The sequence below is a fragment of the Desarmillaria tabescens genome (assembly GCF_030435595.1).
Source record: "Desarmillaria tabescens strain CCBAS 213 chromosome Unknown EV420scaffold_116, whole genome shotgun sequence".
NCBI classification, from domain to species: Eukaryota; Fungi; Basidiomycota; class Agaricomycetes; order Agaricales; family Physalacriaceae; genus Desarmillaria; species Desarmillaria tabescens.
Window position 1 is genome coordinate 97,243 of NW_026848415.1, and position 18,881 is coordinate 116,123.

At 48.6% G+C, this 18,881-nt stretch overlaps 8 protein-coding genes across 8 annotated transcripts; 7 read left to right on the forward strand and 1 right to left on the reverse strand.

Annotated features, from left to right (window-relative positions):
- The first annotated feature begins 242 nt into the window (after positions 1-242).
- EV420DRAFT_1588997 (uncharacterized protein) lies at positions 243-5,403 on the forward strand. The gene is made up of 20 exons (XM_060474875.1): positions 243-443; positions 494-539; positions 588-676; positions 735-764; positions 811-875; positions 925-1,181; positions 1,228-1,620; positions 1,679-1,975; positions 2,027-2,223; positions 2,285-2,636; positions 2,691-2,749; positions 2,804-2,992; positions 3,050-3,184; positions 3,237-3,283; positions 3,333-3,352; positions 3,400-3,502; positions 3,553-3,875; positions 3,929-4,098; positions 4,149-4,429; positions 4,489-5,403. The coding sequence occupies exons 1-20, from the start codon at positions 393-395 to the stop codon at positions 5,114-5,116; spliced, it is 3,732 nt and encodes a 1,243-aa protein (XP_060322510.1). The 5' UTR covers positions 243-392; the 3' UTR covers positions 5,117-5,403.
- Positions 5,404-5,737: 334 nt separating this feature from the next.
- Positions 5,738-7,004, reverse strand: EV420DRAFT_1589001 (60s ribosomal protein l7). The gene is made up of 2 exons (XM_060474876.1): positions 5,909-7,004; positions 5,738-5,858 (listed from the first exon to the last, which is right to left on the reverse strand). Exon 1 carries the CDS (start codon positions 6,846-6,848, stop codon positions 5,922-5,924), a length of 927 nt encoding a protein of 308 aa, XP_060322511.1. The 5' UTR covers positions 6,849-7,004; the 3' UTR covers positions 5,738-5,858; positions 5,909-5,921.
- A 1,126-nt stretch (positions 7,005-8,130) lies between these two features.
- On the forward strand, positions 8,131-9,748 carry EV420DRAFT_1589014 (uncharacterized protein). The gene is given in 8 exon segments (XM_060474877.1): positions 8,131-8,312; positions 8,324-8,681; positions 8,729-8,935; positions 8,988-9,126; positions 9,175-9,222; positions 9,269-9,298; positions 9,352-9,530; positions 9,584-9,748. 6 exon segments carry the CDS (start codon positions 8,360-8,362, stop codon positions 9,404-9,406), a joined length of 801 nt encoding a protein of 266 aa, XP_060322512.1. The 5' UTR covers positions 8,131-8,312; positions 8,324-8,359; the 3' UTR covers positions 9,407-9,530; positions 9,584-9,748.
- On the forward strand, positions 9,749-11,184 carry EV420DRAFT_1589018 (uncharacterized protein). The gene is made up of 7 exons (XM_060474878.1): positions 9,749-9,921; positions 9,974-10,063; positions 10,115-10,630; positions 10,679-10,717; positions 10,770-10,864; positions 10,927-10,962; positions 11,017-11,184. The coding sequence occupies exons 1-4, from the start codon at positions 9,763-9,765 to the stop codon at positions 10,685-10,687; spliced, it is 774 nt and encodes a 257-aa protein (XP_060322513.1). The 5' UTR covers positions 9,749-9,762; the 3' UTR covers positions 10,688-10,717; positions 10,770-10,864; positions 10,927-10,962; positions 11,017-11,184.
- Positions 11,185-11,338: 154 nt separating this feature from the next.
- On the forward strand, positions 11,339-13,650 carry EV420DRAFT_1589022 (N-acetylhexosaminidase). The gene is made up of 6 exons (XM_060474879.1): positions 11,339-11,932; positions 11,987-12,024; positions 12,076-12,277; positions 12,329-12,446; positions 12,503-12,984; positions 13,037-13,650. Exons 1-6 carry the CDS (start codon positions 11,414-11,416, stop codon positions 13,325-13,327), a joined length of 1,650 nt encoding a protein of 549 aa, XP_060322514.1. The 5' UTR covers positions 11,339-11,413; the 3' UTR covers positions 13,328-13,650.
- A 542-nt stretch (positions 13,651-14,192) lies between these two features.
- On the forward strand, positions 14,193-14,940 carry EV420DRAFT_1589028 (uncharacterized protein). The gene is made up of 4 exons (XM_060474880.1): positions 14,193-14,251; positions 14,445-14,515; positions 14,578-14,651; positions 14,704-14,940. The coding sequence occupies exons 2-4, from the start codon at positions 14,486-14,488 to the stop codon at positions 14,765-14,767; spliced, it is 168 nt and encodes a 55-aa protein (XP_060322515.1). The 5' UTR covers positions 14,193-14,251; positions 14,445-14,485; the 3' UTR covers positions 14,768-14,940.
- A 56-nt stretch (positions 14,941-14,996) lies between these two features.
- On the forward strand, positions 14,997-15,807 carry EV420DRAFT_1280868 (phosphoribosylglycinamide formyltransferase; the record flags this gene model as incomplete). Its single annotated transcript, XM_060468224.1, has 2 exons — positions 14,997-15,102; positions 15,161-15,807. 2 exons carry the CDS (start codon positions 14,997-14,999, stop codon positions 15,805-15,807), a joined length of 753 nt encoding a protein of 250 aa, XP_060322516.1.
- A 1,495-nt stretch (positions 15,808-17,302) lies between these two features.
- EV420DRAFT_1487264 (uncharacterized protein) lies at positions 17,303-18,476 on the forward strand (the record flags this gene model as incomplete). Its single annotated transcript, XM_060470498.1, has 5 exons — positions 17,303-17,592; positions 17,650-17,716; positions 17,780-18,043; positions 18,094-18,339; positions 18,387-18,476. The coding sequence occupies 5 exons, from the start codon at positions 17,303-17,305 to the stop codon at positions 18,474-18,476; spliced, it is 957 nt and encodes a 318-aa protein (XP_060322517.1).
- Between the last annotated feature and the right edge of the window lie 405 nt (positions 18,477-18,881).

Genomic DNA, 18,881 nt, shown 5'->3' on the forward strand with positions numbered 1-18,881 from the left:
ATGTGACAGATGATTTCAAAAGGTGTCGAGCATTCCGAAATTTCGAAGACCCAGCTCTCATGCATCATTCTACAAATCAATGTTTTTCCATGGATTGAATCATATACCGCATATGATTATTATCCGGTTGAACCTGCTGATTTTTTCATGTCAATAAATATAGCGATTTGAGGTCTAGTGGCGCTAGTGCGCGCAGCAAAAAAGCTATTATAGGTGACGTTAGGTCACGGTACCGGCGCTTTCTTGACTGGGAACTGGTCAGTGCTGGACGCGACACTCTCTCAGGAAGCGCGTTCCGGCTTCTGTTCTCTTTCTTTCGTCGTGACAGACGCCTTCTCTTTCCGTTCTGGCCGCTGAGGACGAAAGAGCTTTAACGACCTACTAATACGGACATGGCGACGCCTTCAAAGTCGACTGGCAGCTCGAAATCCCTCCATGATTATGTGCGTTCGGCCCCGATGTTCTTGTCGTTGTCCTCATCGTCAAGCTGTAGCAACTGGGAGACTCGCTGGGCAAGGGTGCCTTTGGTCAAGTCTACCGTATGTGTTGATTCTTCGACATCGAGATCCGGCTCATTCGTCGCAAAGGTGCACTCAACTGGGCCACTGGAGAAACCGTTGCTGTCAAGGAGATACAATTGAGCAATATACCAAAGAGTGAGCTGGGAGAAATCATGGTGCGTTCATTGTCTATTCCATCCATCCCTTCCCTTGACCTTTTGCCTTTGTACATAGTCCGAAATCGACCTTTTGAAGAACCTCAACGTGTGTGCAACATCCCCGCTACTGCTATACCCTGACTGTCCTCCAGCATCCGAATATCGTCAAGTACAAGGGTTTCGTAAAGACACGGGAGTATCTGTACATCATTCTTGAGTGCGCATTTCGATCTGCCCTTCCGATGCTCCTCTCATCAGTGGCATAGGTTCTGCGAGAACGGTTCACTGCACAATATTTCCAAGCGATTCGGAAAGTTTCCTGAGAACCTGGTATCCGTGTACATCTCCCAAGTACTGGAAGGCCTTGTCTATCTTCATGACCAGGGCGTCATACACAGAGACATAAAGGGCGCCAATATCCTCACGAACAAAGATGGGACTGTGAAACTTGCGGACTTTGGAGTGGCGAGTACGACTGCCAACGGTGCCTTGGATGATGCCGTCGTGGGGAGTCCTTACTGGAGTGCGTGTCATTTTCATCCTTGCGGGACTTACATTGACTTGAACAGTGGCGCCGGAGGTAATTGAACAGTCTGGTGCAACAACAGCGTCGGATATATGGTCTGTTGGCTGCCTCGTTATCGAACTCTTGGAAGGGAACCCGCCCTATTATACGCTTGAGCCAATGCCTGCATTGTTTCGCATCGTCCAGGATGATTGCCCTCCGATACCAGAGGGCGCGTCTCCCATTGTCAAAGACTTCCTATATCACTGCTTCCAGAAGGACTGCAACTTGCGAATATCGGCCAAGAAGCTTCTCAAGCATCCGTGGATGGTCTCAACGCGTAAACAAATGTCAAACGGAGAGGCGGCGACGAGAGCGGCAGATCGAAGACCGTTGAGCAACTACAACTATGATGAAGCAGTACTCAAGGTGCAAGAATGGAACGAGGCTTTGAAATGTCCGCCTTCACACTTCTCTCAACTGCTCATGGCTAACTAGCGGTTCTTTTAATGCAGCGCCCTCACGACCATCCAAGCACCCTCACCGAGGACCACGATCACGGCCACCTTCGCCCAGTCGCTCCCCTACGGACAATTCATTCAAGCCATCTTTACCCACGTCTACGTCTGCTGGCTCGGGCCCGTCAACGTCAGCCCCATCGGCATGGAAACTGGGATCTGCTCCCAAAACCAATGGAATAGGCTTAGTGGAAAAGATTCAACCTTTGGCGTTTATCCTGCAGCCACCAGAAGTACAGACTGACAACTGGGATGATGATTTCTTGGAAGGGATATCTTTCACCAAGTTGCAGGGTTCGTCACAGCATGTCCTCTGTCGTTTCCATATTAATAATTATCGCTTAGCCCTGGAGCGGACCCCGCCTGACGATGATAAAACTGAGACGGATGACAACGCGCAGACTATCCGGCCAAATCGAAGTCCTGGTACCAGTGCTATACCCTTGGCAAAGGCGCCCTCACCGGAAATGAAGCCCATAGTGGAAGACTATTCTGACCTGGCGGATGAGAATGAATTGGAGAATAAGGTCGCAAATTTCAAGGTGAACCCTCTATTGCTCCCGGATACCCTTTTGATGCTAACAAACGGCTTCTATGTCACAGATGAAGAACTCTGTCCGCAAAGGTCTCTTTCACCCAGACGACATCAAGGCCTTTGCGTTATCTAATTCCGTCCCTGCGCCACCAAAGTCCGCGCCAGAGTTAGCAAGGAGGACCTCACGTCCTTCTCTCAGTCCCATCAGGTTTCCATCTGCTCCCCTTCCGGGACCGCCTTCTGGCACTATGCGAAGCTCTCATTCACGGTCGTCGTCATTTGTTGGGACAATTGGGAGCAGTGGGGGGTCGTTTGGTCGCGCGGAGGCAAAGCGGGCTCAGAGTACGCCAGAGTTTGATAAGTATGCGGAGGGGGATGATGAAGATTATGAAGATGTCTTTGGGAAGCCAAATGGAAACAGTAAGTGAATTCATAGGTCACCACGAGTGCTTGAACTGATGGGTTGAGCAACAGCGCTGGAGCAACCCATGCAGGCATTACAACTTAATACAAGGCTATCGAATAAGTCATGGGTTCGTGCTTTATCGCGTGGCGTTGACCATTACCACTCATTTGTTGTTATTTAGTTAGGGGATGAGAACTCAGATGAAGAGGATCCATTCTCTGAGATTGATGAAGGTTTTGCGGAGGATGACCTGGAAGCAAACCTGCAGAGAGACAAATATGCTCGACTGTGCACCCAAGTCAATCAGCTTATCGATGAACTCACGCCTTCTGCGCCTGACTTCCAATTGCGGGACGCATGCGATCAGCTGGTTTGTTACGACAACTCCTTTGATACTACTGTTGTACTGACAATTGTATCAATACAGCTCGGAATAATGGCCGATACTCCGGAGATGCAAGTCCAGCTGGTGTCATCACATGGAATGCTTGCTATTTTGGAGGTTCTGGAGGGCAAGTGCTCAAGAGACGTTAACATGAAGTTGTTGCAAATTGTTAATCTGGTGGGTTAGGCATCTACATCAGCTGCTCGCAAGATGTTTACCGTATTGGTAGCTTGTTACTGCGGATTTGGGCTTCCTCGAGAGTTTCTGTTTAATAGGGTGAGTGGATTGGCTGGTTTTGGTGTTCCGTTCGTTCAAGTTATTCTAGTGGGATACCAGTCATGATGGGTACGCAACATATCAATTGTTTTCGCTGAAAAACTCATACCTGGCAGGTTTTACTTCCAAAAGGTACCCCTCTGAATGCCGGTTGGAGGCCTCTAATTTCATCCGACTTCTTTGTCACACGTCCGTTCTGACCCTTCAGATGTTCATCTCGTAGGTCGGAGACGCCGAAATTGTCGATTTTTGCTTATACCCTTATTTAGGTGCCGAGGTCTAAAGGTGCTCGTCGACCTACTTGACGAAGACTATGCGGAACAGACCGAACTGGTCGTCCACGCTCTTAATGGAATCGGAAGTGTGTTTGAGCTTCAGAGTCCCACAACGAAGAACGATTTCTGTCGAATGTTCATTCGAGAAGGACTTCTCGACCCTCTTTCATCGGCACTCCTCAACGTAATGGCTAACCGAGGAACGCCGTCAACGGATATGAAGATGAAGATTATACAAATTTTATTGGTATTTTCACAGGTTTCGCAGTCGGACATTCACGTTCGCAATGCGTTGGGTACGAGGAAGGTCATACGCCGTGAGTTCTGATGTCTTGAAAAGATGGACTCTGCCAAACGCTTTGCCCGACAGGACTTTTACGTGCATGCGAGTTGTTGGAGCCAGAATGTCTCGTGTTGATGTTGAAAGCTGTGAAACATCTCTCGATGAACTCGACACTCCTGGACGTATTACAGAATGCCAACGCTATTGAGATCCTCGTTCGCATTTTGGATGAACAATCGTCAGGTCCTCACAGTACAGTATGTGTCTTCGTTACAACTATGATATCATTTACTTACCTTCAACGCAGGAAATGTCCAATCATATCTTTCAGACATGCTTTAACCTTTGCCGCCTCAACAAATCGCGTCAAGAGGAAGCGGCACAAGCTGGAATTATCCCTTGCCTCAAACGGGTCATAGAGACGAGTTCGCCGTTGAAGCAGTTTGCTTTGCCCATTCTGTGTGATCTGGCTAGCGCAGGGAAGAGTTGTCGGACATACTTGTGGCAGCAAGATGGTCCTAGGCTGTACTTGAAGCTACTCGAAGATCCTTATTTCCAGGTTAGCGCCTTGGAATCTATCTTGTCTTGGTAAGGCGTGTGGCACATATTTTCAAAGTCTTATTGGGCTGACTTGATACTTATGACAGGTTACAAGATGAAACTGCACGAGTCGAAGACGAGCTCATGAAACCGGAGTCTATAAGCTCCTTAGTCCAGTGCTTTGTTTCGGCCAAGGCAAATTCGTTCGAGAATCTCCTTGATCCCTTCTTGAAGATGACACGTCTCTCTACGCCTATCACCATCGCCATGACCAAGTCGTCAGCCTTCTTCAAGCGGATCATCGACCGGCTAGCACACAACACGAAAGCTGTCGTGCGGCTGAACCTCCTCCGTATTTTGCGAACAGTCTGTGAGGTACACCCCAATCGTGCGGTTCTCGTCGAAAGGTATGGGCTCCTGGGTATCGTGGAGAACCTGAGCCAAAGTGGCGGAGATGGTGCGGTGCTCGTTCGAGAATTGGCGAGGGAGATCGTCCCTGTTCTGAAACCCGGGCTAAAGCCCGTGGCGAGAGGCACTGGGTCCGAGTCTCCGAGGACAGTCGCTCCGAAGAAGACGAGAAGGACGGCGTCTGAGACTTCGGCGACTGTGTATGGGCAGGGGAGTACTGCGAGATTTGGTGTGCCGCGTCCGAGTACGAAGAAGTCGACTCGAGATCGGATGAGGTTGAATGAGATCCCGTGGCAGACAGACAGCGGCTCTGGGAGTCAGCTTTGATTTGTATAACACTCCTTTTTTTCTCTCTCTCTATCCCTCTGCTATATCGTCGCATAGTTTTCGTTCTTTATTTGGGTATCTGCATCGTATAAGTACTTGACCTCTCATTAGCATTTTTACTGAACACTCTCATTGCATATGGTATAGATATCATTATCAGATAGTCTAATACTGTGGAAGATGTAAGTTATGGATGAGACAGAAAAGAGTGGTGTGCTTACCAGCTAGCTTCCTTTTTTGCGTCCGAAGACGACAACTAGCAGAAAAAGGTTAATTGCGAGCGCAACGACCCATGCTGAAGTCACAACGATTAAATGCACTGATCAGTAAGAGTTGTAAAGCAGTATAACCGAGAGCCTTACCGTTGAGCTTCCAATCCAAATGCTCTGAAGGAACGGAACCAAGCTCCCGAAGCGGTCTTCACTTCCTCATAATGAGGATTGATTCTACGAGACCATAGTCAATAGACCAGAGTGTCCGGAAGGCGAATGACGAATTCGGCCGTACCGTACACCGTACCGACAAGGTCGTCTAGCAAGACCGGGTACGGTGGACATCCCAAGGCTGCAGCATGCAGATGACTCAGAGCAATTGCGTTGGTATACTACTAGTATACCAACGTCATCCTCTTACCCTTGTATCCCTTCTCTTTTCGCGGACATCGAAGAAGGTGACATACTCTCTCTGGCTTAGATTCCAAGTTGTCGATAATATGTTTGTTGTATATAAAGTTAGTCTAATACTGTGGAAGATGTAAGTTACGGGTGAGACGGAAAAGGGTGGTGTGCTTACCAGCTAGTTTCCTTTACTGTCGGACAGTGCGAATGAATGGTATCTGGAATCCTGATACCAATGCCCTAGCACGGTCCTGTGCTCCAACTCCCTGAGCGTTGGTGATGAAGTGGATGTGCATTCCGTATTGCCTTGGGTAGGCCTCCTGGTTCACTTCAATTTGAGGGAAGAAGCCCATAGCTTCAGGCGGCAAACCCATGGACACGACGCCAGATACAGAGCTGGGTTTGTTTATATTGGACCCGGCGATGGGGAGAGCAAGGCCGTCGAACTCCCGAAGACGAGGGAGAACGAATTCGACGAGGGTACCGATGAAATCGTACATGTTTTGGCCCTTCATTGTGACCTTGGCGCCGATGGGAATCCCGGGCCTTAGCCAGCCACCGACTTGTTTCTTTCCCTTGACGATTTGCACGCCTTCCACGGTATGTTTTCCTCCACCACCGTTTTCCGTCTCTCCTGATAGCGCCCGGAGAGCCATGACCACACCCAGAACCTCGCTCTTGCTCATCACCGCCTGCTTTACCATAGTGTGTATCTGGATCTTCTCCAGCTTCGTGACGTTTTCAGGCGACGAGGGCGGCGGGGGCTGTCGTCCCAGATGAGACCCGCCGACTGGGGGATTTTTCCGGTATTTGGAGTAAGGGTCTTCTGGGTCGAATTTGAGTCGGATTTGCCGGGGAGGTGGGCGAGGACCGCGTTCATGGACGTAGGTCATGTACATGACGTCGTCTTGGAGGGTGTTGTAGTAATGGTCTTCGAACCGGCATGGGGCGAATTGGCGAGTTATGATGGTTGTGGGTGGGATGGGTAGTCGCGTTCGTTTGTCTCGAGGGAGATTCTTTTTTGGGGTGGGGACGAGGCCGAAACGCGCTAGGGAGGTTGCTTTGGTGTATTTTGTGACGGCCTCTATGGCGGGTTTGGCGGTCGTGGTGGCCATCTGGATTCAAGTGAGTTGAAGGCTGTCGTACAGGAATAATGCGTACCCTCAAAAGTTTTAGTTTTGGACGAAGACCAAAGATGACGGCAATATTTTCAAGGCCTTTTTGGGCCGACAGACCGGCCTACCGGATGTCGGCCGCAATCCCTGGTGTCCGAGGTTATCGTGGTCATTCACACTTTTAAGCTTGAGTTTCATGGAGCTCACGAAGTCTAACAGCCTCGCAACATGCATTAAGACCAGTGAGTTCAAGGAGCGTAGTCGTTCATTTCGTTTGTCAAACAGCGTCTGCGCCAGCGGCAGTCGGCCCTTCTCAATTTATTACGCGGCAAACTCATGTAAACAACCACAGTTGACTAGCCTGACCGTGGTCCGTAGCGATGGTAAGGATCTGACTTGTTTATTGTGTTTGTTGGACTAGGCTTTACTATCTTACTAAGATTTACTCTAGTCAACTGAGCCTCAAGAAACAGCACGTCTTCGCAGTTGATTTCCTTTCGGGCTTGCACAAATGTTGAAGGGAGGCAACTCATGGCAACCCAAAAGCCAAGACCATCGCATCTGGGAATATTTGAGGATGGGCTTGACGGTACGTTTACTTGTTCTTCCAATGCTTGCTTTCTTACTGATTGACTGCATAGATGAAGATGGCCTCAGACGATCTCAGTACTAGTTTTCGACCAGAGGTACGTACATTCCCCTTTCTTTTGTGTACCCGGCAACTAAACACTTACCCAGTCTTTCAAGGCCCCAGTATTGATGGTGGGCGAACATTGGCAAAGTCAAATTAAAGACGCTGGGAAGCGGGCTTTGGAGACGGTAAACGTGCCTTGCCCAACCCGTATTTATTTCAACGTGAATCTTTTTTTTCTTAGGTTCGGTTCGAGAACGCGATCTGGATTTGTGTCTGGTAATGCTAAAGTATGTTGTTTCCTGCTGGTCGGTTCGTTGTTGTAATGATATTTGCGCAGGCACACCCCAATGATCAAGAACCCGCCACGATACTGATGATGCGCTTGGTTGGGACTGGCATTTTGGCATGCGAGGAGCACCAAGTAGAGTTACCTTTGAGTGCACATAGGTCAGGCAAGATGTTTGGAGCGGTGTCGATGTCTGAGGGAGAATGCAGGTGGCAAAGAGAACCACAGCAGCAGCTACGGCTACTTCATTTGCATGGTACAAGGTACGTAGTAGGGAATACTTTCTTTCTCTAAACCTAATGCATGTGCAGGGATGGACAGAAGTCCGAATAGATAGCCAAAGCATAGCATATCACAGGTCGGGTTAGGTGTTAGATTGCACCCCCACTTTTTCACATTCTATCAAGTTTTGAATGATATTAACAAATTTATGAGGTCAAAAAAAAAGGCCACAGTCTTGCTGTCTCTTCGTACAAAAAGGAAAGAATCGGGGACCCGGCAACTGCCACTACTTGACTTATAAAGCAGGCTTTCACTTCCCGTTTGCTGAGACATGCTGAGACATCTCCTTTGGCTTCTTTTGTTACTCATATGTCGACCGAAAGCTTCCCAATACTGTACAAATCTCAGAAGCGGATGGTTACCTTACTTCAAGCTGGAATCCAACCCAACAAAGGTATACCATCCCTCGGTTTTTATAAGTGGTTCAACACGGGCAATTTTTCCATTGCAATCTGGTCTCCAGAGGACGGGGACATGCTTTTGATACAGCTCTGGGAGGATTGGGTTTGTGGCGGCCATCATGTAGACTTTCATAGCTACAAACACCGCTCACAGTTTGGCACACCAGATCTTTGGTCTCGGAAGGCTATCGGTACGACGATGTGGCCTTACAATGATATTGTTCCTGAGGGTACTTCTGATTCGTCTGTCTCATCTTGCTTCTTATCTTGTATAAAGGCATTTGTATCACACATCGAGGCCATCCGTACCGTGGCACGACATGGCATATCATATATTCAGATCATCAAAACTTTGTGGAAGAACTCTCTCGTACCATCACCACCAACGACCCTCCTAGTCCGGGTCCTTACGTCCCCCTTGAACTGACCGACAAGGACATACACGAAGCAGACCGCCGTTGGATTCATGGCGTGCCGATCTTTGGTACATGGCATCTAGCTTCAGATTTCCACATTCATGACACTTGCGAAAACAGGGAAATTGTGGTCTGGCAAGCGTAGTTTGAGCACGGACTGGTCCGGGGACACTATCGGTTTTTTCTCCATAGCTTCAGGAAGGGGACGCTCAAATGGTGACTCGCCACTCGATTCGGAGAGAGTCATCAATTTCCCACAGTATGTTGCAATGTATCGGTCTCGAAACCCGCAATCATGATATTTCAGCGATGTCACTTGTTCAAAGAGGGATGTCAGTATGCCTCAACATTTGCGGTAGGCTCCCCCATTTTCTCCGGCTATACACTCTGATGCTTGTCAGGGATGTGATAAAGCAGGGAGCACGACAATGGTATTTGTTTACCCCTAAATTTAATGACCGAATGGAATCGAACACTCTCGTAGGGACGACCCGGATCAACACTCACCATATTATTTTGAAGAGTCGCTGACCCTTTAGCCAACGATGGTCGATTTTTTCGTCCCAGACTTGGTAAAGGTTCTCATTCATGTGCAGCCGTCAACAATTCCTGGCTCGTGGATTGCGCAGGAGCATGAGACGGGAAAATGGGGCCTTGTTTCTAGTAAGTATTGACTGGGATAATTTGCGGTTTTAATCAGTAATTTTGATAATTAGTGAATGCGGTTCGACGTGTTGGGCTGACTCATCCTGCAGATGAATTGTAGTTTTCCTCGGTGTGGAGTTTGATTTTGGACAAAGGCAAGGATGCCGGCGGTGGGAAGGAAGGAGCCGTCGACTTCCGAAACAAATAGATGCAAGTTGCTACACTGCCACATATCGCAACTACTTGTATTATGCCCTCGCATTACTTTATATACAACAAACATATAATCAACAACTTGGAATCTAAGCCGGAGAGAGTATGTCACTTTCTTCAATGTCCGCGAAAAGAGAAGGGATACGAGGGTAAGAAGATGAGAATGTGCGGGAAATGCCAGTACATACGATATTGCGTGCGTTGAGTCTCACTGGCAATTTGGACGCGTATTTACTTACCTTTGGTAGAGCGAGGCATGTCAGAAATCCGATTGGCGTCGACACAGAGAGTATTGTCGCGAAAAGCTGCGCTTCATTGATGGGAGCGCCTGGGTTGAGGTATGTGCGAAATCCACTCTGAGTACTTCTCAGACAACGAAAGACATACAGGAACATCGATGGATATTTGAATGGGCGACTTTGGAAGCCCTTCGCGTACACACCACCGACGATCTCCTTCATAGTTTTCTGCAGCTCGATGTGATGTACGGCGACTTGACCAGGCTTGGTGGACGTCCGGAACAGACTATTTTCTTATCTAAGGCGTCTGTTACTCCGTTTTCTGAAGCGCCGTGGCTTACGAATATGGAAGTTGATAACAAGGAGGCTCAGGAGATTAGGGATAATGGAGGAACGGGTAGAGCCTTTGCGTTTGTCTGTTTTCGATGGGAGCGCGACGGGCGTATGATGGCGTTTCCTTTGAGAATTGACTTGACTGCGTTGACGACGCCTGGATATCAGCATATCTCTGCTTGGAAGCCTATTCTTTATGGTGTTGTCCGCGAACAGATTTCGATGGATGAGCTGGCCCAGGATATACTGCAAGCGGGAAGTACTACATCTTCGATGAATCTGAATGACATGGATTTTGAAGATATTATCGACGACATGGGGATGCTTTCGATGGTAAGCAGATGTGCTTGCTCTGTGTTTCGTTTCTGACAAGTTTTGTAGGATGCGTAGATACAATGGACTAAGCATGCTTATTCTATGGTAGGAACGCGGCCTTTTGAAAATATCCTTGATTGATTCGTATATGGACCAGCACTACGTAGCCAAACTGGCATTCACACCTCTAACACATTGGAAGGCTGGCCAAATCAAAACAATATGTACTATATTTTCTTGGATGGATTTGGAGAGATGCTTTCGATGGTAAGCAGATATGCTTGCTCTGTCTTGTGTTTCTGACAAGTCCTATAGAATGCGTAGATACGATGGACTATATTTACTTCGCGGTAAGAATGCATCCTTTCGAAAAATACCCTCAATTAATTCTGATATGTTGCTAGTACGGTAGCCAAACTTGCATCCACACTCAGTCTAACACACTGGAAAACTTGTCATATCAAAACAATGCACTATATTTTCTTGTGATATTATCAACGCTTCGACGAACATGGAACAACTTCTCGATATCTGCTATCATAAAGCCAGCGAGTTGAGTGATATCCTATAAACTCGCGAACTCATGCACCGGTCACGAGACTGGCACCCGAGGATTCTCAGCTTCCCAGCTTGTGCTGCAACTTACCTCTTTTGTCCGTCCGTGGCTAGGAGCTAGTCAACGCCATCATAGAACCTCGGAAGGGAACACCGAAGACTGCATCCGATCATAGGAGAATGCGAGCGACAGTCGATACCTATCTCTTCTTCCCAGTTGGATACATGACGTGACTTCTTACCACCATGTCCTATCGCCTTGTCCCGCTTCTCTTTGTTGCTTTGCGTGTATCAGCTCTATGGCCTCTCCCACAAAGCCTCTCAACAGGCTCTACACACCTCCGGCTCTCTCCTTCATTTGACATCGCGCTCTCGGGCATCGACTCTCCACCTGCAGACCTCACTGATGCGATATCGCGTACTAAACAGTATCTGTACAACGATAAGCTCCAGCGCCTGGTGGTAGGACGTGGGGCGAACGACGCCGGTGTCATTGCTAGTGCTGCGAGTCTCGAGAGGCTCACACTTGTCTTCCAAGGAAGGGAAGTGGCGAGTATCTCGAAGGAGGCGGTAGCGGAGCTGGGGACCCGCGTGGAGAGTTATACTCTCGCTATCCCTGCTGATGGGTCAGACGCTACCGTCACTGCCAACTCGACACTGGGTTTGTTCAGAGGTCTGACGACGTTTAGCCAACTGTGGTATGACTGGGAAGACACGGTGTATACTCCCGAAGCACCGGTGGATATTGTCGATGCTCCAGCTTATGTATGACGTAAAATTTTCACGTCTTTGAATCTTCTTTTCAAACATGCATCCCAGCCGTACCGTGGATTAATGCTTGACACAGCAAGAAATTTGTACGCGGTCCTCATTCTCTGAAAGTCTTTTCTACTGACTCCAATTATCAGCTTCCCTGTCTCCGACCTCAAACGCACGCTAGATGCCATGAGTTGGGTCAAGATGAGCACGTTTCATTGGCACGTAACAGACAGCCAGAGTTTCCCTCTTCAAGTTGCGAAATTCCCTGGCCTGTCCGCCAAAGGCGCCTACTCTTCTTCCATGACTTACTCTACTGCTGATATTGAGGATATCGTCGCGTATGCGGCTTCTGTACGTAATTTCTCGTGCCCCAGTGACGCTAATTGAATCATAGCTACCTAGCGCGGTATCGACGTTTTGGTCGAGGTTGATACTCCAGGGCATTCGGGCATTATTGCAGAAGCGTATCCTGATCACATTGCTTGTTCCGGGGCCACTCCGTGGCAGGACTACGCAGGTGGTGCGTCTTTTAGCTTTCTGAGCTTTCCCAGACCACTGATTGAATGGCGATCAAAGAACCCCCCGCTGGACAGCTCCGCGTCGCGTCTAGTGATACTGTGGATTTCACGGCTTCCCTGGTTTCGGCGATATCGTCCATGTTCCCTAGCAAGTATTTCTCGACTGGGGGGGATGAGATCAATTTCAATTGTTATGACCAGGATGATGTGACTCAAGCGGATCTGGCGGCGAGAGGGATCACGATTACGCAGGCTTTGGATTTTTTTACTGAGGCTACTCATGGTGCTCTGCGTGTGGCGGGGAAGACGCCGGTTGTGTGGGAGGAGATGTTGCTTGATTATAATATTACGACTCTTGGGAACGACACGGTTGTGATGGTGTGGCTCTCGTCTGAGCATGCTGCAGCTGTTGCGGAAAGAGGGTTCAAGTTCGTTCATGCGGCGTCGGATTACTTTTATCTTGATTGTGGTGCTGGGGAGATGCTCGGGAATACTGTGGATCAGAATAGTTGGTGTGATCCGTTCAAGACGTGGCAAAAGGTATCATTATCTGACCCTATTTATGCTTACCGTGACTTACCCCTCCCTTCAGGCATACTCATTCGACCCCACAGCGAACCTGACGGAGAAGCAAAGCCGGTTAGTGCTGGGTGGCCAGCAGCTCCTTTGGACGGAGCAGTCTTCTCCATCGAATCTGGATCCGATCGTGTGGCCTAGGGCTGCTGCTTCGGCGGAGGTGTTTTGGAGTGGAGGGGGAGGGAATGGGACTGAGGCACTTGCGAGGCTTCATGATGTTGGGTTCCGGTTTAGGCAGAGGGGTGTTTGGGCGATTGTTCTCCAGCCGTTATGGTGTGCTCTGAGGCCTGGTCTTTGTGATGCTTAGGATTCCTTTTTTTGATGCCTAGGACAGGTGTTTGGTTACAGCCGTTTGTACTGCTGGCGTAAGACTTCGTTGTCTATTTTCTATTAGTGCACACTGCGCTTCAATAATCGTAGCGGTAGGAAGATGACGAATAAGATGTTCCTTATGGTCGCTACTATAGTCGACGTCGTTGAGGATGAAAGCCTCTGGGCTGACGGTGGACGTGGCGAGAACTTTGGCGTAGAACTCAAAACTCCAGCGTACAAGCACTTCCAAGCAACGACATCGGGAGGAATGTCGGTATGCTCGCCAATGAAGAAACACGCATACAAACAAGACTGGAGTTGGCTCTCGCATTCATCGAATACGAAAGCTTCACCTGGTTCTGGTTAGGACTTACTCCATACCTACTTATAGTCCTCAATGTTCCCCCGCGCGGCAGGGAAGGAAACGCCATCTCAAGGGGGAGGTACCGCTGGCGGCCGTTGCTGAGCTATTGAGTATGACCGAGGTTGATGAAAATGACAGATTGAGGTATTTAGTGTATTGAAGAGTACCGGGAAATTGATCAATCTGTCATATGCATCATTTTACCTTTATGTACGTTGAGCTCACTCAATGGTCTTTTTCGCAGACCATGTCAACGGGAGAAAAGTTTACCGATAGCGCCAGGATCCTCTGCGGCGGTATCCGGACGCTGCATTCCTCAGCCATACGACTCGAATATTCAGAATGACGCGACTTTGTGCTGGAGCCTATAGCCACGGCGGTGATTGTAAGTCTGGAAGCAGCGGGCAATTTTGGGCTGTGCCAAAATGTGTTCCTGTTTTCCCCGGAGAGCGTTACCACCTCTTGTACCGGCGGTCCAGGCTTGGTAACCGACCGTTCGACCCCACATCGAAGCATTCGAGACTTGTTGGTTAAAATGCACGGCGTTGATCCGTGGTATGTTTTCAGCGCTTAAGCGGTGGTTAGGCCTGTCGAGCCTCGTCTGGATGCTCGCCGTACCCATCCGACCATCACTTGCATCAGATTTGCAAGGGTATGTCTTGAGGTATATAAACGAATATTTGCCTGACCATCTGCTCTCCAGCCACCGTTGGTTTATTCGCCTGAACTCACTCTCTGCACTCCTCAGTTATTCTTAATTAACGTTAACGTTAAATCCTCATCAACATCATGTACTACACATACTTGGCTCGCCGAAAGGTTCGTCGTCTCCCGCTTTATGTGAGCATTTTACGTTTATATTGATGGTCTTTTTGTTCCAGTCCCTTGCTATTTGGGTCGGTCTGCAGACGAGCCTTGCTAGTTTCGTATATTATCGGTACCGGACACCTAAAAGGTTCGTTTCTACGTCGGTGCTAGCGTTTCGAGTTACTGATGCCGTCTTGCAGTCTGACCGACTCTTCCCTCTCATCAAGATTGGAGCAGCTTAAAGCTGTACCCATGACGCACTAATCTGCACGTCGACATCATCGGGATGTTTTAATCCTTACTATCACTTTGACTCCGGGAGATCAATATGACTCGGGAGGTATGACAAGAATGGACTAATTTATTTTATTGTACTTGCAATGGTGTATATACGTATGAATACGTACGTTTAGGATGGCGGATAATTCGAAAGCATAACGAAAGTTTCGAAAACTTGGCATGAAGCTCCCATAATAGGAAGGGCGATGTACTGATGGCGCTTCGACGCCTACCACCACTATCTCATGCTCAGCTGCCATTAGTAGCACTTTCGTTATGGGCACCCAAACGACGAATAGTCGTTCTAATCTCCGGCTCAGGTACTCTAAATTCTGATGTTGCACTAATATCGTGTCTGAGCTAAAAATCCCAACGCAGGTACAAATCTGCAAGCTCTCATCGACGCTCAGAACACCCCGGCCCTCCCAAACGTGGAAATCTGTCTCGTCTTATCGAACCGAAAAGCGGCATATGGTCTCACCAGAGCAGCACAAGCCAACCCACCCATACGAACGGCATACCTGGCTCTCCAAACCTTCCTCAAGACTAACCCAGGCAAGACACGGACTGACTACGATATCGAAATCGCAAAAATCGTCCTTCAGGAAAAGCCTGATCTCGTTGTGTTAGCAGGGTGGATGCACGTTCTCGGGGAAGGATTCCTGGACTTGGTGTACACGGACGAGAGGTCGATTCCGGTGATCAACCTCCATCCTGCGCTTCCTGGAGAATTCGATGGAGCTAGTGCTATTGAGAGAGCGTATGAGGCGTTTCAAAAGGGAGAGATTACTCGTTCTGGGGCTATGGTGCATCGAGTAGTCAAGCAGGTTGATCGGGGAGAGCCAATTGTCGTCCGGGAGATACCGTTTGAGGAGGGTGAGGTGATAGAGGCGTATGAGGAGCGACTGCACAAGGTCGAGTGGGAGATCATCGTGATGGGTGCGAAGATGGTTCTGGATGAAGTAGAAGCAGTTTGTGAGCTCAGTCTTTTCGTTGCTTTGATTTGTGCACTGATAGCCTGGTAGGACGTTATCAATGTATACAGTATTATACAAAACTTGTATGAAACGCGTCGTAGCTGACCGTCTCGGCCATATAGACGAAAGGTCACACTTGAGCCAAGCAAACCCATGTCCCAGACTCAGACCAAACATTTACACAGAAATTTACCGTTACGCGTAACACCGCTCTCAATTGATGACCGCGTCCTTTCATTAACAACATTTCGAGAACGTCTCCGGTCTCGGGATGTTGACGACTACTGTGACCCTTCGCTTCCCTAGATAACGTACGTGCGCACACCTTGGCATCTACTGCTTGCATTATAAGCGTAGCCGAGACCTTTTCTCTTTCCCTGCCTACCGAGCCCCGACGGTATCCAATCAAGGGTACTTAGAATGCATCTGGGCTGAACCATAGTATTTACCGGAATATGGCGGACTCTTGACTTCTCAGGCAGCTAATAGTAAAGTCAGGGAGCAGACTGAAAACTGTTTTGGTTTTGTGGCTCATATCAGACCGGATGATCATATTGGAATATTCTATCCCGAGACGGCGATGGGACCTAGTATGTTCTTTCTGGTGGAACTTAACGACAATTCGCCAGATGCTTTGGGACGGCCACAATATCTATGGATAGCGCTAAGCGGTTAAAGTCGTGGTTGGCCAGGCGAGTGGGCTCAATTCCTTCCAGATAAAACAGTACGTGGACGCTGTTACTCCCAAATATTTCTTAAAGAAGTACGCTGTGAGTTCTGTTTGTTTCATGAATAAATAGTTCTGGTCTGATTATCGTTTCCACTTAGGACTACTACGGACACGGGCATCGATCCGATCGAGGGCAATGATTGAAGGAATCACAGAGCCTAATATGTGTCCGGAGGGTGGGAAGTATAATGTTCTTCGTGTGCTTGCAGGATTTCCGGAGCAGTTTGAAGAGGGTCATCTTCTGGCTACCTTGAGGATGGACCAGCTAAAGTGTCCGTCGCAATCGACGAACCCTGAACAGTTCATAGAGATGATGGCGGAATGGTTGAAGAAAGATACTTGGTCTCCGCCTAGTATTTATTAGAGCAAATCATTAAAACGTATTTGAAAATTCGACTCGAAAATATATCCTTGGCGTGCCGTAAAAATACGAGTAAACTGCTGCGCTTTGTCTATTCACGTTCATCTTGTCTGATCCCACAACTTGCTAAGAATCTTAGCATCGTCTGTGAAGGTGCCAGCGTGGTAAAAGTGACATCCCCTTAATGCTTCAGCACCTTGGAGTTGAAGGCCGGATTTGGACATGTCATAATCCCGAGCGCTTTCCGGCGTTCCCCGTTCCCTGCTTTCCTCTTACCACGTATCTGAGCGCTTGTCACTGCTGCTATCCGCTATGCCTCACTTCACTCTACTCTAAGGGCTTGCTCGATGACCCCAGTTCCTATGATAACGACAGTTCAAGCAAATAGCGGAAGTAAATCACATTTGGACATCGCTTAAATGGCACCCTTTTCTACCCGCCCATCGCGACTTATGTCGCGTTCCGTCCAGATAATTCTGGGAAGAGATATAGTTGAGTCGCCGGAGCACACAGACTCGGACAACAGCGACAGTGACAGTGATAGCGACGATGCTCGTTCTGACGGGACAATTGAGGACATCGACTCCTATCCGAGATGGGGACTGGGTCACCCGCTGCAGCGCATGGTTCGCATAGAAAGCAGCGACGACGACGCGAGCTCGTATTACAGAAGCGGTTGGTCGTCGTGTGATTCGGAGTCGGACTCGTCCACTTCGACTAGCTCATCTGTCGTCTACGATATGTACGTCCTGTGTCGTATCTCCTGCTATCCTAGGGTGTTTATTTTTTTACTGCGCAGCGACTACGAGAACCTTATCGATGACCTGCTGTTGAAGGATCCTGGCCTTTACGAAACCAACAGTCTCGTGCGTGGTATACATGTTACTGCAATATGGCACTGACACCGCTTTAATGCCGCTTCTGTATAGGTCATGGTGGAACCATCTACTCCTACATCCAATGACTCCCTTATGATAAAATCGCTGTCGCGAACTTCTCCAGAGCTCTTCCTTCTTCTGGAATTTAATCATCCAGAGTATCGCACGGATCCCTGGAATCCCTTTCCCCACATCCTTTGCGCCGTGGAGCGCGACGAGAAAGTGTTCCTATGCTTGCAGCGGTTGTTCCAATTCGACAAACCTCCGTTTCGAAATGTGGCCAACTACCTGGACTTTTTCAGGCAGTCACTAGAGGTGAGTGTTAACAGCTGAGCTTGATGAACCAACATTCACATGGTCGGCAGGGCCTCACGTTTCTTCATGAACATTACATATCTGAACTGTCGTGCTTCAACCTTGCCTCGTTCATGGTAGACATTGGTGCTGGCACCTGTTCTCCTACGGTGGAGCACTTTGACCGCTCCAGATTACCTGTCAAGTACTACTATGCCGACCTCTCCTCTGCCGTACAGGATACGGGCCACTCGAAGGCAACCTATATAAAAGATGTCAAGGAATGTGGAGCGATGATCGACCGGCTGCTCTTCAACGTATGTCTCCTGGAAACGCGTAGAATCTTTTCTCACGAATACTACAGTTACCCAAGATCGGACCCAAACTCAAATCTTTGGTCAATGCGATGACTTCTGGTGGATTCGGCGCCGATGATGCGAGGAAGCTATTTTGAAGCGCTTTGCAAGTCCTTAGAATCATCCGTGTTTCGACCTCCCAGTTCCACCGCGCGACTTGAGCACGCCTTTGAATGCGCCCTCGATGACACGTAACACGATCGCACCCATATCACGAATAATTACGACGCTAGCACGGTAACGCTGGTTCCGCCACCCCCAGATCACTAGATCTCAGTCAAACCCTAAGCCATTTTGATCTCTTCTTTCTTCTTTGGATATGTATCACGCACATTCCTACCCTATATTTCTATAGCGCGTTATTCTCTAGATCTACTGTTTGATTATTCTTATACCTGTGACGAGGACGAGGATTGGGCGCCAAAACGCGTACTCTGTTTGTGCGTAATATGATTTGCTTTTTACATCGAAACGTACTTCTTACGCAGGATCTGGAGCCACTA